At 35.6% G+C, this 27,118-nt stretch overlaps 2 protein-coding genes and 1 long non-coding RNA gene across 3 annotated transcripts; all 3 read right to left on the bottom strand.

Moving 5' to 3' along the window:
* Nucleotides 1-2,317: 2,317 nt before the first annotated feature.
* Nucleotides 2,318-8,287, bottom strand: LOC144411910 (uncharacterized). The gene is made up of 5 exons (XR_013469008.1): nucleotides 8,214-8,287; nucleotides 7,154-7,269; nucleotides 5,043-5,082; nucleotides 4,303-4,444; nucleotides 2,318-2,448 (listed from the first exon to the last, which is right to left on the bottom strand). It is a non-coding gene; the product is annotated as an uncharacterized LOC144411910 (long non-coding RNA).
* A 6,747-nt stretch (nucleotides 8,288-15,034) lies between these two features.
* On the bottom strand, nucleotides 15,035-16,115 carry LOC144411909 (uncharacterized). Its single transcript, XM_078109617.1, has 2 exons — nucleotides 15,946-16,115; nucleotides 15,035-15,736 (listed from the first exon to the last, which is right to left on the bottom strand). The coding sequence occupies exons 1-2, from the start codon at nucleotides 15,985-15,987 to the stop codon at nucleotides 15,305-15,307; spliced, it is 474 nt and encodes a 157-aa protein (XP_077965743.1). The 5' UTR covers nucleotides 15,988-16,115; the 3' UTR covers nucleotides 15,035-15,304.
* Nucleotides 16,116-19,418: 3,303 nt separating this feature from the next.
* LOC144432439 (uncharacterized) lies at nucleotides 19,419-21,228 on the bottom strand. Its single transcript, XM_078120580.1, has 2 exons — nucleotides 20,675-21,228; nucleotides 19,419-20,501 (listed from the first exon to the last, which is right to left on the bottom strand). Exons 1-2 carry the CDS (start codon nucleotides 20,701-20,703, stop codon nucleotides 20,177-20,179), a joined length of 354 nt encoding a protein of 117 aa, XP_077976706.1. The 5' UTR covers nucleotides 20,704-21,228; the 3' UTR covers nucleotides 19,419-20,176.
* Between the last annotated feature and the right edge of the window lie 5,890 nt (nucleotides 21,229-27,118).

Genomic DNA, 27,118 nt, shown 5'->3' with positions numbered 1-27,118 from the left:
TAATATTCAGTGTCAGCGTCGGAAAAATAACAATTCAGCTAATAAAACAGAACTATTCTAAAGTATTCGCAATCCCTAATGAAGAACAAACTGATCAGTGTCGTTGCGACAAAATCAGAAAATTCTGAAGATTTGATAAAAAGTCCTCATGTTGCGTGTTTTCGAATCTACCAATTTACTACGCTTCATCGGAGAATTAGAAGTGACCATTTCATTTATTTCTTAAATTCGAGGAAACATCCAGCGCTTTTTTGTTAATACATTTTCTTTCATTACCCCACTATTTAGCTTAACATTCTTACTTTGCATTTTACTGTTTAACTCAAAAGTAAAATACAATTCACATCATTTAGCATTCACAAATGTATTTTCGTACGACTAAGACATTCACACGACAATGACTTAGAAATAAATTATTATTTATCAGAATTTTTTGTATTTAAATAAAAATTTACCAAATACAAATCTGGGTTGGGCATTTAAGTTAACAACAGATTTAAATTCAATTCAACGAAAGCATTTATTTCAAAAAACACCCCTGAATGCAGATTTCAAATTTTTCAATTTCTCCTAACCCGAAACCTAACCCAAGCCGGACAACCACTAATTTGTTAACGACGGATTTAAATTCAATTCAATGAAAGCATTAATTTCAAATCAAATCTCTCATTTTTCAAAAAAACTTTTCCGATCTAGCGGGGAAATATTTGAATATTCCATTAAATCGAGGACTAATATAAACAAGAGAGCTGTGCTCAAATATTTGGACACGTCACAAGGTGTCGCTATTTTTTATTCCGACACATAAAAAACGCGAATCTTTGAGGTCCACAGAAATAATTGAAATAAGTAAAAGTAATAGCCTTCTGGCAAAAAAATCAATCTTTAACCACTGAAAATTTCAAAGCAATTGTTCAGTATTCGTAAAGAAAAGCGATTTCATCATGACGAAAGAGAAGAATACTAACATAAACAACAACAAAATATTGAAACGATCGTTATGTACACTGACGTGTCCAAAAACTTAATTCAACAAAAACTTGCGGTGGCAAAATGTGGTATTCGAAGATGGTAAATTTTACAAAAATTGATTGATTTCAGAAAAATATTAATTATTTCGATCTAATTTCGGCATGGGGGTTGAAATTTGAATGTAACAAAACTTTTTCGAACTATGACATTATGTGAACTATATGAACTATGTCAAGTTTTGGGTTTATGAATGACCGAAAATGTAATTTGATAAATTAGATATGAATTAGATATATATTTCAAACAAATCTATTCGTACCTGTCTGCTCTAGCGATATGGCAACATCAAATAAAATAATACACCGTAGATTTTCCAAATTCTAAACCCTAACCATTCCAAGCCTGTTGAACTCCTGCGCTATCCTAAAAGCTCCCGTCAAACCCCATTGTACCAGATGGTTGAAATTAGGTGCCCAATTAAGACTTTATAAAGGGGAAGCATAATTTCGTGCAAGGTTATAGAAAATGAAAGGATTCAGGTTGAAAATTCTTAGTTTGCCAAGTCATAAGCAGAAAGCATCAAAGGGCACTATCATATAAGCACAAACACCAAAGCTCGCGACATCCGTGGAGATGACGGGTTCACTAAAACTTACAACTGCGCAACGCTATACAAACAGCAACGCTAATTTATAAGTTGTTGAAAGTGTAAGTTTAAATATCTGGGATGAATTGTAGTTAAATTTGCATAATTAGTAGACGCTGGGATAGAAATTCCCATAATAGAAAACTTGCTTTAATTTGAAGGAAGCTCATCGAACCCCTGTTACTCCAACAAAAAAACACAAAAGTCGATTGAACCCTGGTTAAAAACTACTCTTCTAGACTATTGAAAAACTAACAAAACGCTATGGCAACGAAATAAACCCATAAAGTACGAATACAATAAATACTATAAAATGAGGCCCGACTAATTGTATTAATGCAGCCGCAATTGCCCCATTACCAGTAATATAACCCGATTGCTGGCGGACTGCCGCATACTTTGATACTTGTCAAACGATGGGAGAACGCCGAAAAGAAACATAACCCGCGGCTTTTCCGGGAATTGTGCATACGAAACTAACAAAGCTGGAACATTTATTGCATACCAGCTAAAAACTGCACACCTCCCGTGAACTAGCGGGTGGAACCATTGCATTATATGACTTTACGAAATTATATAAATAAAATTGGGCGGAATAATATGAACATCTTGTGAGGATAATTCAAATATTTGCAGTTCTTCCTGACTAGCGGGATTTAACATGATATATCAGTTTATACCTGACAAAATATGAATTGAAAGATTTATAAGATTTCATACTTGCTCTTTACTCTTTACACTATATAGGCTTCCATCTCACTCCGTGAGGCACCAGACTAATAACAATGTCCGTTTGATGCAATGACTCTTTCAAGCAGTGACTTAGAAAACTGAAAATAAATATTTAGTTTCATTATCAAGTTTTGGAGTTACAAATCACAAAAAAATGCTTATTAACAGTAAAGGTAAGCTTATATTAAAAATACATAAACAATATTATTTTAACCACGTGGAAATGCCATTATTGCCGATTTATTCATGGGTTAGTATCAATTAAAAAAGTGTTTTAACAAAGTTGAGTTACGTGAACATTCAACAGTATTGTAGTGATTACCAATTTACAAATTATTTAACACAAAAGTAACACCGACACGATCTAAAATTAAACGCATGGAAATGTCCAACTATCCGCTTCAAAAATATCGCACCCCGGGGTCAATAATGATGGTATTGTTCGCCTAAAATTGGGACCGTAATTTACAAACTGTGATAGAAATCCTACACAGAAGATAGTAATCATAATAAAATTAATTTGTGTTGTGAATGCACTTGTTGTACGTGATTGTGAACTCACAATCATGTCCGAAATATAAAAACTACGATATCCGCCGTGATAATTAATATTTACTAGTGGATAAAAAAGTGCTTTAAATATAGTCTAACAATATTAATTGGATTGTCGGCCGCCAAAACGATCGCAGTGACAAATAATTCACTGAGGCCTTCGATTACGACAAAATTATGAAATAAAAAAGCCACACTGTTCAAGTAAAATCCGAAAAAAAAAGTATTGTCACGGCGATGGTATCGGCGGCCGACATCCCAATTGATGTCGTTCAAAATGACAATACTGATTATTCGGTGTCCGTTAAAAATATTCGATTAACTCGATTAATAAATACGATTTTGCCCGCCAGTGATCACGGCGCAAGTAAATAATCATTGAATGGAAATAAAACTTCAACTTCATAACAATAAATTATAAGTAATAGTTTCATATTTCGTGCATTTGATCGGCGCTACATGCAAGCGTATTTTTGTACACATAAACCATTATGACACTACTGACATCTCTCTGAAATTAATTTTCCCGAATTTTTGATGTTTTATTTCCAAATGCGGGTACCCGCTGACTACGGATTAATAGTCGACGTTTAAAATACGACTTGTAAAATATTCACCAACACCATCAGGCAAAGAGAGACGGGCTACAACGTAACCTCCATTGAAAAATCCTGGCTGCACCCCTTGATGCGGCAATATTTAAAATGCGGTATTTATTGGCTTAATTGTGTTCAATGAAACCTGCAGTTGCGACGACTTACGTCTTACGACAATATAAAATCATTACAACTCAAAATTACCGCGTCAATCAGCGGACTTGAAATGAAGAACAATGAAACCAAGTGTAACAACACTGAATCCGCCCCGCCGCAGGCCTGTCACTCTGATTATTTTTAAGGTTTCACCGTTTGAAATATCCCAAGATATAGACAAAATACGAACGATTGTAATTTAAATTATTGCGAAAAAAAATCAATCGATATATTTTGCATTAATTATTTTATATATCGTCACATACCGAGAAAACGTCGTATGCGGCTCCATAGGTAGTTAGTTGCAAAATAGACAAAAGGTACATCGCGTGAATAATTTACTGTGTTTCGATTTCAGTTACTATTATGGCATATATTTTAAAGAAATCCTAACATAACATCAAATTTTGTGATTTACAATGTCTAAAAAGCGTTTTCAATCTGCTGCGAGACTGCTAAAACAAAACTTATGGTGATATCTTCCGTTTTATATTTTAATTTTAATATTTTATAATGCCGCAATCAAGAAATTGGGTTGCGGATTCACCTCTTTATCATTTATTTCTTCACCGATTTTTATAATATAGTATTCTAACTTGTTTGTGATTATTGTAAATTAGAAAGATTCAGAAGATTTAAAAAACATACCTGCTCTTTAGACTCGATGTATCCACCTCTCTCAGTGATGCATAATCGGACAAATAACTCCGCATGTCTTTTGATGTATAATGATAAACTGTCTTTTCCGCTTTCAAGTTTCAGAAAGCTGAACTTTATGCGAGATAATGAACTGCAAGTAAATTTTGTATAATATTGATTTGAATAAATATAGTTGTTCGAACTAAGTCATTATTAATTTTTAGATTTATAAGTTACGGAAAATGTAATTTGACAGGAGCACAGAGAAGCTATGCTTATACTTTGGATACATAAAATAAAAATATTAATTTTCAGTTCATTGACAAATTATTCAGATTTCCCCCTTATTTACTAACATTATTTTGGAATGATCTGTCAGTTTATAATATTGCAACACATAATATAAATTATATTTATATTCATTCAAAAGCACGTTGAAAATACGGCTATTAAGAAATGTAAATATCAAAAAAAAAGCCGGAAAAGATAAAATTTAACAAATATTTCTGTTTCTAATTACCTTTACGCCCCTCAAAAAAATTGTCCACGCTCTTGTGAAAAGCTATGCTTATCCTAAAGATACAAGGACGACAACTTGTACTGATATTCATTTACGTTCATTCTATATTATTTGCAGATTTTCAATATTATAAATATTACTTATTCGGAATGATCTGTCAGTGTGCTATGTTGTATCTCATTATCTGAATCTTAACTAGTAAATTATTTATTAGTGTGTTATATTTTACCTTCAAGTTCTCTATAGTCTTTCCTTCCCATCCCAGAGACCTGAAAATATACATCTATAAATAAATTGATGCCATCTATAAATGCCAAAGACATTTTAGACATTATATATATAAATATAGGAACATGACAGATCATGACTAGGGAATAAACGATAGCAAAATAAGGAATATATTCCCAGATTCAAACGCTTATGAACATAAGGCTACTAGCAATATAGATATAGGCTGACTATAGTAGATTTACAATTTGTGGGATCTCATGTATATAGTAACCTTCGAAATTTTAGTTTTCGACACAAATCCCATTGTTAACCAGTACTAAAGGGTGTACGATTCCCGGTTATATTGATGCATATTGGTGCACTTGATTCTACTCACTCATATAATATCGTTATTGGAAACTTAATGCGATTTTAGTTCGAAACACATGTGAACACGAATGTCATGGTTAACTAGTACCAAAGGGGGTAAGATACACGATTAATCAAGTCAAGACAAGTTTTTTTTTCCAACCAGTAATAAGTATCACAACCATAAAATACGACACGACGAAAATATACACCGTTTGTCTTGGGTAAGGGACGTAGCGGGGAACCAAACTGGTTATCGAGCAGCGACACCAAAGTTCCTAATATCTAATTGAAAACGTAAGAATTCTAGAATTTTGAAACTACTATATCTTATATTGACGGGGAGTGACGTATATGAAAGAGACCATTCAGTAGAAATTATATAGGAGAGTTTATTATATTAATTAAGCTCTTTTCAATATACATGATTAGGCATAACATCACGTGACCCGCACTAACAATGGGGAAAATAGGACACACATTACTATTTCTCTATTTTTAAATAGACATGAACATGGATGGTATGATAACATAGGACTTTTACCAAGGGGATAAGAACCAAAAAGGAGTTTACACTTGGTTGAATATAATTTATACGGTATCGTTTTTGGAAAATTTAGTTGAAACACGAGTTCTTTAAGGTCTAAGATTAACGGCTATCTTAATTCACATAGTATGACTCACTCTGATAATATCATTATTGGAAATTTGGGACGATTCCAGTTTGAACTAGTTGGGAACATCATTGGCATGAATATCAACTGTGAACTACCCGAGCGTACAGGTCACAATGAACCACAGTTACATTTAAAAAATTAGCCTGATTACTTTATATAGTATGTTAGTTAGTGTCAACTACCATTTGTATTCATCAGATTAATGAAAAAGATCAGGACTACGATTTCAAAAATGTCAGACATACTAGTATATATAGGCATCCTATGATAAACAACAAGTTAAACAATAAGTTTTAATATTCGCATGGTTATTAAGTTGGGGTTGTGTTTTAACCGAATTGCACTTAACGAGGCATAGTTCAAACTCTTCCAGTATCTCTGCAGATATACACTGCTGAACTAAAAGTATCACTATGAAAAAAATTCACTGTTTGTCGTAATCACAACGTGACACCCTATTGCGGTGAAACGCTTTTTATTTATGCTGGCCTAATAACCTTTAAATAGACTGACTTTTCAAGATAGTAATTGGCCTTTTGGTTTGGACGATTAAACGAAACGACAGCAGATGGGACAACACAGCAGTTAGCCCCTGCGCTGTATTGACTATGGTATTATTCACCGGATATTGCTACAGTTAATTCTTAGGACAGAATATTTAATTCTGCGATTCTACGTAATGAGCATGGTTTGGTTTAACAGATTTTGCCATAAACAATTATGAGCGCGCATTGGTGGCCAAACTGACAAAAATAAGACCAATTTAATGCATTCCTGTATCTCGACTATTGGGCGGGAACGGAAAAAAGCTTAATTTTTATTTCTAAAACATGGCCCTAGCCTTATTCACGCGGCCGACTCAATAGCCAGAATAAAACGGTAGTTGTGCGAATCATGTTATGATGAACTTTTGAGATTGTAATTTTTAGAAAATTTCATTTGACACACAAACCAAAACTGAGCTCATACTCAATATATTGAACATAATATTTGTCTGTAGATTTCCCGAAAAAAATACAATATATCATTCATTTATACTATAGACATCTAAAATGAAAAGATTTCAAATGATTTGGTTACATACTTGCTTTTCAGACTTGATAGGCCTCCATCTCACTCAGTGATAAAAAGCTGGCTCTTGACGAATTTCTTTTGGTACAATGATAAATTGTCCTGTCAACTTTCAAGCAGTGTTTTAAGCTGAAAATCAATATATATGTCATGATTTTGTGCAAGCCAATTCCAAATTTGATTCAAACTAAATTTCATTGAGCAAACTATGTCATTAGGTAGTTAATTCACACAAATGCTATTTGACAGAGACACTGCAAAGCAAAAAATATACGTTAGTTTCAATAAAATACGTAACGGGTACATTTAGACGAATAAAATTTATTCATGATTGCCATTAAATTTCAAATATTATAGATTACCATAAAAATTGCTTTTCATCGACTCTACAGTTACAGGTATTTGTAATCATTCAATTTCATAAATTAAGCTTAATATTTTATAACATATCAGGTGTAGTTTTCAAACTGCACGAGTTGCAAATATTACAATAACGGTAAAATACCCAATGAACTTTTATACCTGTTTCATGGAGTATATGACTAATTACCTCTGATCAGTAACTTGTAGAATTATCACATTGTTCACGGTGGGGATCGCAAACTGGAGATCGCTATCCAGCAGAAAAGCGAGCAACGAATTTCAGGGGTCGCAAAGAGTACACCAATTTGATACAAGGTATTATATTTATAGTACTATTTTGGACTTCTGCTTCAAAACACAATTATTAAAACTTGTGCAAAATCTAAATATTAAATTTCGATAGAATGCACAGGATAAAATAAGCGGCATAACAATGTTGGCTCGCATCGAACTATTTATCATTTTAAACGTGAACGTGGGTCTTACTTTTTTGGAATTTTGATTCGGAAGACAATTATTTAAACTTGTGAAAATATAAATCTCGAGGGAAAACACACGATCAAATATGTGGCATAACGATGCCGACTTTGATCGCAAGACCCGAGACGCGGTGCGCTCGCATCTAATTGTTTAGCATTCTAAACGAAAACAGTGGTGTACAGGAATAAAATAGGCGAAAAAGTCAAATAAAATGTTTAAATGATATTTACTTGTATTATTCCTCGTTCGTTACTTTGTGTCTTTGAATCTTCAACCTTTAATAGTTTTGCATCTGAAAAAAGTTAAAATATTGATAAATAAACTTTTGCAGAACTGTAGCTAGCATATTCAATGAACAGCGGGGCTGAATCTATCGGATTTTCTGCACAAAGCTCCCGCCACGTTTTAAAATGACATATTAGTAATTATCAATTTGGGGGTAGGAACGATTTATAAATTTGAATTTACAGCACAATCTGCATTCCTAACTTAAACTACCAAGATGGCGCACAACCTGAACCCTAACCAGGTACACATACTGTGTTCAGGTTGTGCGCCATCTCGGTAGTTTAAGTTAGGAATGCAGATCGTGCTTGAAATTCAAGATGACGCACAACTTGAACCCTAACCAGGTACACATACTGTGTTCAGGTTGTGCGCCATCTTGGTACGAATACTATGGGAGCACCCTATACACAATAAAATATGAAAGTGGAAAGGCTACGCGAATCTCTAATAAACCATTGATTTTGCGCTACATTTGCGAAAGTTTTGAAAGTTATGCAATACATTCATGTAAATCTTGTCCTGTTGAATGCAGCTTACCTAGTGACGTAGATTAGTATATTACGTTTGAGTTACTTAATATGATAAGTTTATGTATTGCCATATAGCTTTAAAGTTCGATGGAACCCGATGTTAGTGAGTTCGATGCAAAAGAGAATCACCCACCAATCAAGACTTCTGTATTAGGTTAATAATTCCAATTCGTGTAGGCCCGAAAACCTCTAATTTACCACTTATACAATAGAAAAATGAAAGCAATAGAATAGCAATGAAAACAATAGGTATAAAGAACATTTAGCTCACCTGAATATCGTTTCGAACTCGCTGTCATAACCCAACAGTCAGCTTATCCATACATCCTACCAGAATCAAACCTTATCCTACGACGAACATTTGTGACTGCGATGTCGCTTGTGGCTTCCCGCGCACAAATATTTGACGAAAAAAGCTAACTGATTGTTGTAATCAAATAATTTTAACTGATTACTTTGATTACTCCAGATTGCCGTTACGAGCCGATCACATTTCTAACGCGTGATCTCAAAGTTGCACAATGAAGATGACGGTTGGGATTTGCTTCATACATTTTCTGATCGCACAATACCTAGTTCATAGTATTTTCGGGGGTGTTTATCTCGGTGACCGTACATTTCAACCCACGTACATTTGAACCATGTACATTTGAACCCATGTGTATATCCGCGGGTTCAATCTATATGCGGGTGCTAAAACCCATGGGTTAGGGTTAGTATGGGTTCAAACGACCGTAAAACAAAAAAAATCCATAAGTGCAATAGTACGCAGGTGCAATTGTCGTGGATTCAAATGTACACGGGTTCAGATGTAATGGAACCGTTCATCTCAGATCTCGCATTTTTACATCAGTGACGGGAGCTTAGTACAAAGAATCCAGCATTTCCATTATATTTGTCTTTTCATATTTGTCGAGTAAACGCGCACGTGGATGTCATCAAAAATGTAACCTTCCTTCCACTCAATGAAAGATTAACGGCGTGTTTAGCGTTATATCAATGCATTCTCTAAATTGACGTACAAATCTTAGCTCATTGACTTTCGCAGCCAAGAATGTTTTCATACAATATCGTGCCGGCGATGTCCTTAAAGGTGGAGTCACAATGTGACGTTGTTTCGATGCCTACCCCTACAGTAAAGGTAATTTCTCCGCCCAAACCAAACGGCAGAGACATAACATCAGCAACAGCATTAATCACGGTTCTATGTGAAGTAAATACGGTAATTGACTGCTCAATACAAGTGCATACCGACGACAACGACTGATTCACATATTTGGTGTTATGGTGCTCGTGAAGAGATAGACTGTTATTTACGGAGCCCCACAATAAGAACGTAACAAAAACAATGTGTTACTTACCGATTAATATTAATGAGTGATTTGAAATTACTCTATTTAATAACTCGGATGTATTTGATGCTTCTTAAATTTTATTAATGTCATTTTGAGTAAACGAATAGTTAATGGAGACTCTAGTTCTGTATGAAGCACTTTGAGTCTGTCTCTACAGTAGACTTCTTGGTAAAAAGCGATCATGATACAGGTATGTACGGCCATAAAGAACAAACCTGAGATTTTGTCATCTAGCGTAAGGGTATACGCGTATATTAATGTGTTTAGTACCTATGTCAGTGCACTGCAGTTGACTACGTTCGTGTTGAGTGGCGCATCGCGCTAAGCCTTAGGACTACGCTTGATTTCTAACCTAAGATTACCCCGCTTGGATTCGCAGGTTAAAATCTAGTAGGGGATAATTTAGTACCAGATGATTGCTGGCGGCTTCCTCCCACTATCCCTACCCTAAGCTAGCACTTCCCAAACATAAATTGATGCCATCTATAAATGCCAAAGACATTTTAGACATTATATATATAAATATAAGAACATGACAGATCATGACTAGGGAATAAACGATAGCAAAATAAGGAATATATTCCCAGATTCAAACGCTTATGAACATAAGGCTACTAGCAATATAGATATAGGCTGACTATAGTAGATTTACAATTTGTGGGATCTCATGTATATAGTAACCTTCGAAATTTTAGTTTTCGACACAAATCCCATTGTTAACCAGTACTAAAGGGTGTACGATTCCCGGTTATATTGATGCATATTGGTGCACTTGATTCTACTCACTCATATAATATCGTTATTGGAAACTTAATGCGATTTTAGTTCGAAACACATGTGAACACGAATGTCATGGTTAACTAGTACCAAAGGGGGTAAGATACACGATTAATCAAGTCAAGACAAGTTTTTTTTTCCAACCAGTAATAAGTATCACAACCATAAAATACGACACGAAGAAAATTTACACCGTTTGTCTTGGGTAAGGGACGTAGCGGGGAACCAAACTGGTTATCGAGCAGCGACACCAAAGTTCCTAATATCTAATTGAAAACGTAAGAATTCTAGAATTTTGAAACTACTATATCTTATATTGACGGGGAGTGACGTATATGAAAGAGACCATTCAGTAGAAATTATATAGGAGAGTTTATTATATTAATTAAGCTCTTTTCAATATACATGATTAGGCATAACATGACGTGACCCGCACTAACAATGGGGAAAATAGGACACACATTACTATTTCTCTATTTTTAAATAGACATGAACATGGATGGTATGATAACATAGGACTTTTACCAAGGGGATAAGAACCAAAAAGGAGTTTACACTTGGTTGAATATAATTTATACAGTATCGTTTTTGGAAAATTTAGTTGAAACACGAGTTCTTTAAGGTCTAAGATTAACGGCTATCTTAATTCACATAGTATGACTCACTCTGATAATATCATTATTGGAAATTTGGGACGATTCCAGTTTGAACTAGTTGGGAACATCATTGGCATGAATATCAACTGTGAACTACCCGAGCGTACAGGTCACAATGAACCACAGTTACATTTAAAAAATTAGCCTGATTACTTTATATAGTATGTTAGTTAGTGTCAACTACCATTTGTATTCATCAGATTAATGAAAAAGATCAGGACTACGATTTCAAAAATGTCAGACATACTAGTATATATAGGCATCCTATGATAAACAACAAGTTAAACAATAAGTTTTAATATTCGCATGGTTATTAAGTTGGGGTTGTGTTTTAACCGAATTGCACTTAACGAGGCATAGTTCAAACTCTTCCAGTATCTCTGCAGATATACACTGCTGAACTAAAAGTATCACTATGAAAAAAATTCACTGTTTGTCGTAATCACAACGTGACACCCTATTGCGGTGAAACGCTTTTTATTTATGCTGGCCTAATAACCTTTAAATAGACTGACTTTTCAAGATAGTAATTGGCCTTTTGGTTTGGACGATTAAACGAAACGACAGCAAACTTTTTTTGCCACGGAATATTAATACTTTTTATGACGTAATTTCAGTTTTTTCTCTATTTTCGCTTGAGGCACATAATATGCAGCACCTACGCCAAATGGATTTTTCGAACCGTCAGTAAATACTTGTACATAGTCTCGATATCTTTCGTGTGTATGGTCAAGAAATGACGTTTGAAGTATTGTTGGTGAACATGTTGTACCATAAATCGTTAACGCTGTATCAATTTGCGGTGGCTTCATTATCCAGGGAGGAATCTTGAAATTACCATCTTTTGCAACAGAGAAGTCGGTAAAAAAGCTGTTGGTTGTTTTCATAATAAACGTTGCAAATGACCAGGAAAATATTCTTCCTACGACTGTTTGAATAATTGTGCTGTAATTTCGCTGTCATGAGGAATCATTCTGCATTTGTAATGTAGACATTTTCTATAATGTATAATGTGTAAAGCCATTTCGTTACACTGGGATTGTAACGCCAAAATAATAGGAGTACTTTTTAATGCAACCAAACATTGTGATTGGATGTATAATATGTAAAGGCATTTCGTTACCCTGGGATTGTAAAGCTATAATAGGAGTACTTTTTAATGCAACCAAACACTGTGATCGGATTACAGCCAGTTTCCGCAATATAGTCGTTGTTCTTATTGTTCCTGTTCTTGTTCTTTGACACGTTTTTAAAACGTCGCTTTTCTCTTTGATTACTGGACCAATTGCTTTGAAATTTTCAGTAGTTGGAGATGGAATTTTTTTCTAGAAGGCTATAACTTTTATTAATTTCAAATATTCCTGTGAGCTTTATGATATTCGTTTTTATTTTGAGCTATGACGTCATCAGAATTTGCCAGCATGTGGCGATTCCGCAAACATATATCGATCACTTGATCAACGAACAGGTTCCGTGGTCAAGCCTGCTGGTAAGTTACCGTACCGCACCACAGTGAATTTCAGCGTAACGTGTCTATATATTTGAGCATAACTCTCTTGTTTATTTATCCTGACTGTTGATTGTAATAAATTTGAAGGTAATTTTTGAAGTGTAACAAGTGCAGAAAACAAATTAACTTTTACTTTGCATACAACCGCAAGTTTAGAGCGGAAACATCAAACGCATTAAATGAAATAAACCTATAGTACTTTTTCAGCACAAAATAAATGATGCCCTAATCATATAAAATGAAATAATTCCAAAGTGTGTAAAACAAGGTCTCAAAACTGAAACCGTGGCGCCGTGATTAGTTCATACCAATATTCACTATAATAATTATTTTCGAAATACAAAGCTATTGATAACATAGTCTCAAATTTTTCAGGTATTCGATGAATCGGAGTGTATACACCAACATCATATATCCAACAGCGGAAGATCTTCTTGGCGCCAGGAATACTTTAATTGATTTGAATGTGACATCACCTCTAAGCAGCGTCGGATTAACCATTAAACAATAGAAGCACGTGCTGGGACCAAGCAAAGAGGGACACCACAGAAATTTTAGAGAAGAATTTTATATAGTTTATCGGTGTTTATTAAAATATTACGAGTTCACCAGGCGACTCAAACTTCGAAATATTCGCTTATTTTTTGTCTTCTAGTATCATATTACCCTTCTTTACTAAAAATAAACACTGAAACCTATTTATTGGACACGAAATGGGCCTATGAGTCGTTTTCTTAAATTGTTGTTGTTTTTACTTTTTAGTATTCACCTTTTTGTTACACTTTTATTTTGAAAATATTTCTATTCTCTTCAACAATTGGACCAATGAACTATTTACCCTATGTGGCGGTTCCACGATCGCATTTCAACGATATATTGGTCAGCAAAGTCGGGAATTTCTTGATAAGGTAGACCAGGGTGGTCCAAACTCTGTGATGCTGATACATTCCGTGAGGCTCACAGAATAATTTTAGCGTATATTTGTATCTAATGGAGTAACGTTTTTGAGTTTTTTTTTTTAGATATTCCAACTGGGGTTGGGATCCCTAAATTCAAACCCTTTTTCTAACGCTTTGTGCCTTTATTTTAGTAAAAACACTCCTCTGTTTACAAGCGTCGGCCATGTGACAGTAGTGACGAAACGCAGAGCCGACATAACGCTGCGTAATCCAGTTTTTTTTAGCTAGGTCCCGAAAACCAACTTAGACTGACTTGGTTGGTATTTGACGATGTCACTAAGCTTGCTCACGCTGTTTTTAAATTACTCAATATAACAATTCGTAATAAAATGAGTGTCGCAAGAAAGGTGACATAAGATAACACGGCGGAAATGTATTTCCTTGCCCATCACGCAGTGTCTGGTTTGATTTCAAGTAATATCTGTCACGAAAGAATATAATTTGAAGCGACATTAAACGCGAGATGCGCAAAATACAACGGTAATTCTCGGGAATTAAATTTAAAATAACTGAAGGCTTTATATATCTTCTTTAAACGGACGCCAACCATGCAACATAATAATAGTCTGATTAGAACGGTAAACTTTCGTTGTTTATTAAATTTAAAGTAAGTAAACTCGCGGTATTTTGATCACTTTTGGGTTTTCTCCGACTTGCGGCCCGCGAGACCTCCTCAAAAGTTTTTGCGGTCCTTCAACCTAGCAACCTTGAACCACTCTGAGGTAGACTACTAGGTACCGGTAAAATTTTAAACTACAGTTGTGACTTGTATCCTATGGCATTTCGATTCACGTTGAGACTGGAGGCATGAATCTTTATTGTCACACTTCCTCGGAATTAGAGCTCAACCAATATATCGGCCCGATATTGCGTGTTTGCATATATATATATTATCGGCAGTAAACGGCCGATATATAGATCGGCCATATATAAGAGTTAAAAAAGCCAAAAAAGTTCGTAAAAGTTGTTTATTTACTGTTGGTTGTGATTATTTTTAATGGATAATACACTTATGTGGTTTATTGTTTTTATAATTAAATTACACATGAGGGGGCACTAAAGTTTTCAGTGCTTAGGGCACCAAAGGGGCTTAATCCGCCCCTGCCCTTTTGCATACTTGAGACCGGAATTCGCGTTCCACAGAGATTAGGAAGAGAACAAATGTTTCGGATGCTGATATGAGACCGCCTCTATTGCGCTCTTCAAAGCAATTGGGAAGATCACGCCTCGAAGCTTGGTTTTGGCACTAGAAAGTACCTTCTCCACGTAGACGCTTTATTCCCCATCTTAGCAATCCCCCAGCTAGGTCATCAATCATCATTTTGTCGCCTTTGGTTATTGACGTTTGCATGAATGGTTCAGTTACTTCAAACGCTTCTTTTATAATTTTTGGTGCTGCAGTTTTGATTATGCGTTTCAGGTCCAAATGAGAGATTTCAGAATTGTTCGAATATGGCTTTTGCAATTTTTCAATGTATTTAGCTGTCATTTTACTTCTGGATTCTTCCCTAGGAATTTCCATCATATCCGCTATAACATCTGCCCATAGTGTTGATTCCTGATTTAATGTGATGTTCAAATCATTCAATGCAGTCTGCAGTGTCTTCTTGCAATCAACATTTCCGTAGTCGATTTCTACTACAGATATGCCCCATTTTCCTTCTATCTCGTCATCAAGCTGTGAAATATATAAAATCGGGTCTAAAACAGTGCCCAAGTGCTTGAATAAAGCAAAACAAATGTGATGTAAAAATACTGACCAAATTTTTAGCAAAACAAAAACGGTCTCTACTTTCATATATTAAACTACGGTACTATAAACTCTTACTATTCATTCTTTCAGGATCAAAACCTATTTTGATAAGCAATCAGTACTATGTAACTCACGTCATCAAAAAATTCAAGCATTTCTTCCTCAGATAAATCCATTTTAATTCGAACTTTGAATACCGTTAATTCAAGAGTTAACAGCGAGCAGCCTAAAATATACTGCAGACGACGCTGTGGTTATGAATTATCCACGCCAACAATAGATGACGCTGTGAACAACAGATCAGTATACGGCCTTCCAGACTAGTTATATAATGGCTCTGATATAACCAACAATTTTTGATGTGTTAAAAAAAGTAAATAGAGACTTGTAATCATCATTAGCCGAAGCTACAATGGCGTTTCTCTGTGTGAAACATCACCAGAGTTACAGATCTAACGATTGTACGTCAAATCTAATAAAGAAGATTTTTCCAGATTCAAATATTTCAAAAAAAATATTCTTGTGCTCGGACGGAAGTTGAAACTATTGTGCATAATATTCTAGCTTCGATGACTGTTCAACATGCCTTAAATAATATTCAACAACTTGATATTTTGTATCTCGGAATAGCGACAGACGGCAGTAATCATAACGCTACAAAACTTTTCACGATAGTTGTACAATATTATGACTAGAAAAATGGTGGGTTGCAGTCTAAGCTGCTTGAAGTTAAAAGTACCACGAATGAGAAATCTTCAACAATTGCGAATGAAATTAAAGAAACTTCGACCAAAATGAACCTGTTTGAGGAATGTGTTTCATTTACTGCCGATAACTGTAATACTAACTTTGGCGGATTGGCTTTTAGAAAGGGCAATAACGTATTTTTTCGATTGCAAATCGACCTGCCAAATTTGATTGGGGTAGGATGCCCTGCACATGTTTTGAAAAGCTGTCCACACCATGGCAACAATCAGACGAGCATTGATGTGGAAAATATTATTTACAAAACGTACCAATATTTCAGCATATACACTGTACGCACAGAAGAACTGAAGGATTGTAACTTTGTGGATACACAGTATAAAAAAACTGCTTTCCCACTGCGTGACCAGATGGCTATCACTTTATCCAAGTTTATCTGGAATGATTCAGTTGTACCCTGCCTTGCGATCATATTTCCGGTCTATTGAAAAGCCACCTGTTGCTCTAAAAAGATTTCATGAAAATCCTGTGAGTGAGTTGTATTTAAAACATTTGCAATCGTTTGTCGCTGTGTTTTATGACCAAATTAGGCATATTGAACACTCAGAGGCCTCAATTATTAAAATCAAAGCTTGTCTTAACACTGTTAAATCTACGATTGAAGAAAAAAAAACACATGTTCATACAAATCCAAATTAAATCTGAATTGCGTAGACTCAGAAACGAATGAAACGGCCGCGAATGTGATGTATTTCTCTCAGATGTGGCTTTGTTGTACGAGTCATGCGTACAATACCTCGAAAAATGGACAGCTTCGTTTAAGGAATTCAAATGCGTTGACTGGATGCTTCTGATCCAAAACACCGAGTGGAGAATTGTTGAACCGTGCGTTGAGTATCTGCTTGCGAAACATGTTTCGATTGATGAAGCCAAGTAATTCGGCCAATTCCAAAACTTATGCAAGTTCGTAGAAAAGCAACTTCAATCCAGTTCAGTTTCCTACTGTAAGCTCATGGCACATGAAAGATGGACAGAATATTTCAAATCCTGCAGCACCAGCGACTTTAACAGCGAACTGATAAAGATCGCACAATATTACTTCAGCATATTGCGCATAACGCCAACGTTGAGCACATTTTCTCTTTAATGCAACCACAATGGTCGAAAGAACGCGAAAACTTCCTATTTGAGTCTGTTGCTAGCATAATAACTTTAGTTTACAATTTTAACGACAGTTCTTGCAGCCAGTTTTACGATATTGCAAAAAATAACCCAGCAATGTTGATTAGGATTAGAGGAACTTCCAAATAATCGTGGTCTAAGGGCAAATCCGATTATTCCGCAGATGTTTTTTTTAATAAAGACAAAAATGCATTAACTCATTGTCGTCACATCGTCTATTGTCACTTCTATTTTTAATCCTAGAAAATTTAGTGGATATATAACAGGTGAGATGTGGTTCTACCAAACAATATGTCCTCCTTCCAGGGATTGGAAATATGATCACCCTACTAATAGGTGACGATTAGAGTTGCCAAAACTTACTCAAATGACACTCATCGTGGGTCTTCAGAATCAATCAATCAATTTACTTCTGGTAAAATAAAACAACATAAAATATTACAACAAATAGATAAACAAAATGCAGAGATACCCAGAATACGAGCATAGCTTTAGCCTTAAGACAAGGTTAAAAACATACCAGAACGCCCGTCTACAGTTAAAACGAACAACACATTTAACATATAGGATACTGTTGTGTCCCTGGCATTGACTAATGAACTATACAAGAATCCAACTTGACAGAAACATCAATTTAATGAAAACAAACAATAACACCGCTCAGCAAGCAAACTCAAAACAGTGTACCGAATCACTAATATCACACAAGGCTCTACAAGAATGATGCAATAGGGGAACAATGTCAACTAGTGGAAACATAAAATATATGAAAAGTCAATACACAACATATACAAAATCGGCCAATAACTTTTGAATCGATTGAAGTTATAAAAACACTGCTCAAAAGAAGAGCAGGACAACACTTTGCCCAAATAGAATTCAATACATTTGTGTAGCCGCGGTTGTCATATTGTGCAATATTTTCAATGAGGATAGAGATACATGACGTCACAAATTTTTCGGCAGATCTGTATGGAGATTGATGTACTGCCAAAACCACAAATGTAATACAAGATTCTAGGGTTTATGAAAACTTCATATGGCATACACGTGAATTTCATTCGCACTATTCCTGTACAATCCGTTGCCATGGTAAGGAATATTTTAGTTTTTCAACCTTAATCTGTACAACACAAGGCTATCGTTGCTGTCCACTAGTAGTGACCAATTTTTTTTATTATTTGAATGTACTGTGTCAACTTAACTGTACTTGATTTACTATTGTCGCGGACTAAAGTGTCCGTGTTGATATCGTGTGTACTGTATATATATATTTTTATGTTTATAGACTGTTATGTTGCGAACTCCCTCCGTTTCCCAGACATTTTTAAAAAACAGGCGCTGTATAGCAGCATTTATTACCACAGAAATCCGCGTAGAGATAGTAATAAATTTAGAATCGAATTTTGTTTTATGTATTAAATTTCGGGTCGTTCGAGGGCCGCAACAAATTAGCTCGTGGGCCAAGTTTGCCGACCCCTGCATTAGAACATGGTTTTCAATTCACTGAGCGTGATGCCTTTCGTCCGCGTTAATTTTGCCAAATCGTGCGAATCTCTGAATAGCTTCCTGTTTATTTTGTTGAAAATTGGAAGGTCCCTCATTCTGATATAAAGTATGATCTATTGGAGGGAGGCCTACAGCCATGTATGTTTTGGAGTTCGTCATATCGCCGATATACAATATATATATATATAAATTGGCAGCGATGCTTGAAACTCTTTCTGCCCTGGACCGCGATATCGAAAAAACACTATATTCCTGGCGTTTTCGAACAAAATTCACAAACTTTAAAAAATTGTCAAAAGCTAACCATAGGCCCAATCCCTACAGTTCTTGGTTTTTTTGAAAGGCAACTCCAAGCACAGCACCAGGAAACTAAGTTTTTCACACCTGTACTAACAGCAAGCCAGTGGCATGGCTCAGCTTTGACACACTTTTTACGGCTCTCAAATTTCGTCCGAAATATGACTAAAATGACCACTTTCAAAGACAAAATACTCACACACAAACTATAAACACTACACATATCAAACTTACTCACAAGAAGGGTAGAGGTGTAACCTTATTGGGAAAATTTGCAGTTTTTCTCTAACTGACATGAAATTGTCATGGTAGGCTGATGAATTTCAGGTAAATGGCAGAAATTTTCGAAAAAATTGAAAATTTGGTTTTCGAAAAATCAGATATTTATATTTACATACGAGTAAAAAATGACACAAAAAAATTAAATTCAGTCAGTTTTGAAAGAATGTGAATAACAGTGGTGAAAAACAATGTGAAAAGAAAGTGTGCATACGAAATAATAATAGCGAAAATGAAGAATTACACAGTATGTACATAAAACACCTTGGTGCACGTAAAAAGAAAAATCAGTCTCTGACAAAGTCAACAAAAATCACAGTCTCTAGCAAAGTCAACAAAAATCACAGTCTCTGATAAAGTCAACATCACAATATTGCACATAAGTTTTGATTCCTATTCCCAATAGTTTGGGAGGGTGTGAAACTTCTCGAAACACGGGGTAACACAAAGTGTTACCTGGCATTTCTCACACCAATATGAAGACCTTTTTTGTTTCAATTTTCTGCTACTGCCTTCTCTTTCTTTTTTGTCCCGTTCAGAACACACCCTGCAAACTCGTGATCGCCGAGGGCTCGAAGCTCCGAACATTCCGCCCGTTGACGCTGCTGCTTCAGCTGGTACATCTTCAGTGCTTGCAGCATACCGCCTAGCCGGGACTGGGACAACCTCTTCATCGGAGCTAGATGACTCACTCGTCTCTTCCCACTCGTCACCAGAACTAAAAGAAAAATTGCGTTGATTAACGACTGGATTATTACTAATAACAAGTCCAAGCTATGAGGCTTGCTCAAACAATTGCCACAGTCAGCTTACAAACTATCATTTTTTCAGAATATAAAGAAAATTTTTTTTAAAAAATAGCAGAAGAATGCATGCAGGTATTGCACTTACCTTGCATCAAAATCGCTTTCACTCTCCATTACGGTACCTTGTCTGATTTATAGCTACCAGAATCCTAATAAACTTACAAATACGTCTTATATAACAATATCCCTTTAGAACCGAAATCAACTGCATAACAATAATAAAAAGACGACTCTCGTCCGCAGTCATAAACACTATTCCCTGTGTCGACGACAAATGAATAGTCCAAAGTCTACTCTGAAGTCTCAAAACAAAGAACGAATGTTCCCTAGCTATTTTTGGTGGTTTACGAGCTTCAATTTTCAATGAACAAACATACAACTGCAGAGAAAAAAGCAGAAAAATATCAAAAAAGGGGAACACCCTTTAAATCGCCCAATACGCTCGAATGGTTCGAGCGATAGCTCATAATAACGGGCTCGAAACACACTAACGATTGATACCAAGATCGTATGCCTCGTGCCCGTTGAAGCGGAGATATGACGTCATATTTTACCCGCAATATACTGGGGTTCAGGTTGGGGGTGTTTCTCGCCATCCACATTATAGTGCGGCTCAGGGCGCAAAGAGTTAAGTTAAACTATTGTAAGTTAGGTTTAACTTTATAATTGCACAGCTGCTAATCACAAACAATTCTAACTATCAAGATCCAAATAGTTGAATTGCAGCATGATGTAATATTTATTTGCAAGTGTAAATCAAACCAACAAAGTGAACATTTGTGAATTAGGCAATAAATGCTACATATATATATATATATATATATATATAGCAAAAAATTTACGAAGGTAGTAGTTTCAATTTTTTGAATCTGCGAAGGAAACGTGCACATTTGTTTGTTGACTTTGTGGACGCCAAACCTTGGCTTAGTTGCGGTATTGATAGTAACAAATACACCAATAAAGACATATCAGACACCCTTTATATGTAAATATAGTTTGATGTAGTGAGTTTGTTTTGTAAAGATGAAATAACGAATCAACATACAACACTTGATGGAGTGAATACACCGAAAAAAGTATATCTCAATCAAATTTATTTCTGCCGGGCAAAGCACATATCGTCACGCTAATAACCGAATTGCGTAAGTCATTTTTGGCGATTTTGTGTTTTTTATAATATAGATATTTAGGTAATGCTGCGCACTTGTCTGTTAACTCAGATTTTATTTTAAGAACTCCAAAACCCATAAAAATGGAGATTTAGTATGACATGCACATTTGTGCAATTGTTTCGTCATAATGAATTATCATTGTTACCGCAGGACTATTGTGACGTCACAAAGGCCAAATAACCTTGGCGCAGTATTTTCGAGTTTTTGCATCTCGGATTCTAGCTTAGCGCGTATTAATTTGAATTTAAACAACAATATAGGAAGACGTGCACTTGTGATATTCACTGTTCGAGTCCGATTCACCTTAATTGGCTTTTTATATTGGGTGCATTACTGTTTTATTCTTTATATTTAATCTTAGTCATAAAAAATAATGTAATTGAAACTGATTAGCTATTTTGGGTATTAGACATTGCAGATACTGAGAATTACATCCGTTTTTGGAATGTTTAGTTTCCAGAACTGGTGCATATAGTAAAGTTGCAAAATTGCGTATGTCCCCAAGTCATAGACACATTTCTGCCTGAGTCACAGTGCGCCATTATGACGTCACTTAACTGCGTCATACAAATTAACTTAAATCCGGCTATGATCAAAAAATTGAACCATGGCAAATTATTGACTCTCAATGGCATAACAATATCATTAGGAAGTTTTTTTTATGTTTTTCTCAAAACTGCTAAAAATGACTTACGCAATTCGGTTATTAGCGTGACGATATCTTCCCATCCTATACTTGTTTTTTGGTTGTGACTGGCAAATGCATTCCACATATTATAAATTCCCTTTGCAGTCGGGGCTAGGGATTTGAAGTGTGAATATCCCATCAATCCTGAAAAATGTTATTGCTATAATATTGCATGTACTGATTTTATATATCACAATGTAACACTATTATATTTACCTATTGGTGTGCACAATCCTATGAACAAATAGGTGTCGTAATCTGTCATGAAGAAATACTCTCCTCGGAATATGTTGTTTGCATCTGAAATGATTGTTATAAGCGAGTGCTAATAATGTGAAGCTTGTTTCTAATAATGCAAATTGGAAGCCTGAAAATACTCAATAAAATATCATTAATTGGATTTTTTATATATTAGCGGAAAGTCTTGGGATTTATTAGGGAAAAATAACCAACAATTTCTACTTACACATCTCTATATCTTCACCGGTTGCGTCACCCCCCGGGGTGTCAGAATACAACTTCTTTGATTTTGCCACAAACGCAGGTTTTAAAAGGACAATGTTGAGAATACAAAGCAAGTAATATTTCTACACCATCAGAGGTATATGGTACGTCGATTCAAATTTGATTCGAGTTTGAACAGACATTGTTAATAAATGAAATCAATCAGATAAATTTTGTAGCATAAGTAGACGTTTGACGTCATTATCAAATTTTATTAAAAAATAAAATAAATATTGAAATTGCGATTTGGTGCGATGGCGTCTCGCTTGGGATAAGAAATTATGAAAAACAGTTTAGAATTATTACAAAAAATTAGAACTATTTATTTACTATTTACTAGAATTATTTCTACTTGTACTATGTACGTGTTACGTTATTGATAATAATAATAATTCATATGATACAAATTTGCTCTCACTGAGTTGTTGATCCATAACGTATGTTTCATCCTCTCTTCGTATTAGGTGTAACTGCAAATCCAGTGTATTATCCTTGTATAACCTTTAGGAAAGTAATAATTAAGCAAGCATATAAAAATGATACTAAAAAAGTCGTCAAGATTACTGCTAGTTTACCCGCGAACGATCTCAGTCAGGTTGAACATAATTCCATTTTCCACTAATTTAAAATGATGTATGTCATGACAAGTCCTCCGGAATTTATATGTATCACCGGCATTCGGGATGTAAAATTCATCGAACCATTTTCTTCTAACTGAAAATGTATAAACACTTTCATTAATCCGATGCATGTAGCGGATTCACATCAGGTACTTTTCCTAAACGAATCTGCCCAAAGCGCAAAAACGTGTAGGCCTACAGTAGGCTAGCCTATATTATTTTGTTTTTTTATGTCGTACCCTATCGCTGATTCCATAGATTGTTATACGCCGGACGTGTATAACAATGAGAGACATGATTTTAAAGTGGCATGTGAACCTACATTAACATATATATTCAGAAATTTGTAATATTGTAAAAAAATTATTTGAAAGATTTCAGTCTTTATAACTTAATTATAATGAATTTCATATTTAGTTCTGATAAGTATAACGAAACTAAGTTAGTGGTCAATTTCCAAGGTTACTTACCCTGTCCCAGTCAATAGCTTGATATTCTTCCATTTTGGGGCAAAGTTGGGAAATTGCTGTTCCTCCCAGAAAACATATTACAGTCAAAAATAAGTAGCCGTTTGTTCCAACCATTCTTGAAAGAATATGTCGCAGGTACTGTTGTCAAATGCGCTCATGAAAACTTGGTATTCTTCATATAATTTTCTCAAATAAATGTCTTCATAGTCAGAAAAAAATGTGTTTGCTTGATTTCAAGGGGCAGAGCAATTGCTAACACTTCATTTATCATTTTTTCACACATGAACAACCCAATATAAATAATGTATCGAAGCTAATTTGACAGCTGTAACTTTTCGTTGACACGGAAGGAGTAAGGTTTTGGCATGCATTTTGTAAATTCGAAATGTCAACGTCGTCAAAATAGAAGGGTTGAACTATTCTACCCCGGATGTTGCATTCACTGTTGTTACTTATCGATCTTGATCGGTAAGTATGTTGATAGGTATTTGTCTGTTTGGAATCGCAGAAAAACACAGGAAGTTACATGAAGTTATTTAATATCCGAAGTTTCTTGACGCCATTGTCATTTTACCAGCAAGTGTTTTGGTTGATATATTCCTAACCTGTTACACATACTACGTTTCGCTGTCCGCCAGCTTGGTTCACATACTACGGGAGTAGTAAGATCAAGTAATGGCACTGTACACGACTTTTAACATCTCGGCCGAGATTGTGGTCGCCAAGAAGATCTGGCCGCTATTACCACTATCTGTTTTATGGTATGAATTCACGTTGTTCTCTCCTTTCCAAAGCAAAGATCAGTCAGTATTCGCCGACATGCGATGCAGGGTACTCCCGAAGTATGTGAACCAAGATGGCGGGCACCGGAACGTGGTATGTGTACCAGGTTAGGATGAGGCTATAATTTCATTCCAAATTTCCTTATTTCAGTTCTTTCACGAGTTCGGGGACTAGCCAAGTGACCCACCTAGTATTTGTACCTGAAATTATGTCCTAACCCTTCCCTGATACACATACCACGTTGCGGTGTCCGCCATCTTGGTCCACATACTTCGGGAGTATCCGATGCAGTGTAGTTTACCTTCTATCTCAGAGGTCAAACGGTGTTGGTGGCTAAATCGACTCATAGGCCTGGCTTTTTTCTCTTCTTTCTGTTTCTGACAATGTTTCGGGTTTTTCTCGAATGTGTCTCATCCAATTTCTTCCAAATAGTTCGATCGCTTCTAATAATCGGCCCGATCAACCGACACTTCTATCTCTCGGGCCACGTCAATCCCAAGTGAGTATATTTCAGAATACCCGATGATTTGGACGGCGAGTCACGTTCTTGTTAACAGGGGGTCCTGCTGTCTTTTCCGCGCCATTGGTCGAGAAACCCCTGCAACAGGCCATGGGCGATTTTGATTATCGGAACCTGTAGGTTTGAATCATTTTTCGCGCATAACATTAGATGGAATCAAGTATTTCCAAATATATCATTTATTATTTAAACGTCATGAGTATGACACTTTTGGCAATACACTTTTTTCATGAAAATAGTCTCAATATGGGCACAAAGAAAGAATTTTTCTGGGATTGATTTTCATGGTAGGCGAGACCAACGGGCGTCAGTCAAGTTTTTCATTGTTCAACGAGATAAAGGGCGTCATTTTGTGGAAATTTTGGTAACGAAGAATAATGGCACCAAGCCAGCCTGAAATTTTGTGGGATAAGGGCAATTTTTACGACTTCTTTCTCGCGTCTTTTGACTCAAACAGGACGAGGTTCAGGCAAGCAGTCACTGATAATCCAACGATATATAGCTTTAAAAGATCTCCACAGAATGCTTCGTTGTCGAATTGATTCAAGTTATACGGGTGCGCAATTTCTCGTTTGAAGGAAGGATTGATAGTAGGCAAAAAAATGTCGGGTTATCAGTTAATCGCTCGCAGGTAGAGAAAATAGTATTAAAGGGCGTAGTTTGTGTCTAACTGTAAATGCCGCAAAATCGCTTTTCAAAAAGCATAAGGGCATGATCCCCAGCTTGATGGATTACGTCAAGCTATGAGGTATCTAAATATATATCAAAATAGGATAGGATAAGTAATAAAGATAGGATAAGTAAACAGCTTTGTTTCAAACTTGACCACCTATGCACAACGTTCTACCATTTTTGATCATTTCTCTAAAAGACATAGCGAAAATCGCTTTGACATTAAACAATTTCAGTTCAACAATCGTGTAATGTCATTTGTTTTTCAGGCACTGTCTAAAGATAAGCAGTTGAGCCGTTTGAAGATGTCATTTTTAATACGACTTTAACCTCGTTTGTTTGTCTTTTTTCTGTATGTGACATCCTAATAGGTAGGGTGACCATACGTCCTCCTTTTGGAGGATTTGTCCTCCATTCAAGCTTGAATTTTTCTGACCTCCGAGGACGCTCTAAAACGTCAAAATGTCCTCCTTTTGCACGGGATTAAATATTTAAAACTTCTAATGATATAATCAGAGCCATTATATAACTAGTCTGGAAGTTCTCGCTTTTTTGCATGACACCGAGTTGTTGACAGCGACATCTGGTGTTGGCGTGGGTTTTACATCCCTGTCGTCTGCTGGACAGCCGAATCAGGCAGTTTGATGCAGGTAATGTGTGATGGTTCTCAGGCCATGTTTACACATTTCAAGTTGCGCGAAGTTGGCAAGCTATAGAAAACTGAAATAAAAAGGCAAACTATTATTATTAAACTTAAATATAGACTGTATATGCTAGGCTACGGGTAACTCCGGTGATGGTAACATTCGTTTTTTAGTTACCGGTACAGAGTTAATTATGGTTCCAAGCAAGCATCGTGTCCCGGATGGTAAGAAAAGGAAATTTGGAAAGCCTTCAAAAGAATGGACACAAAAGTTTCATCACGTTTTTTTTGGTATCCGCAATTTTACCATATTTTATTTTGGCTATCCAAAGCAAGGGCAAACTTTATTCTTCCATTTCAGAAATATGGTGTAGGCCAGTGGTTCCCAAACTTTTTTGAGTTGGGACCCACTATTTATTACCACCGCTTATGGCGACCCACTTAACTTTAATTTTTT

The sequence above is a fragment of the Styela clava genome, chromosome 15 (genome assembly GCF_964204865.1).
Source record: "Styela clava chromosome 15, kaStyClav1.hap1.2, whole genome shotgun sequence".
Taxonomy (NCBI): Eukaryota; Metazoa; Chordata; class Ascidiacea; order Stolidobranchia; family Styelidae; genus Styela; species Styela clava.
This window is presented reverse-complemented; position numbering and strand designations above follow the sequence as displayed.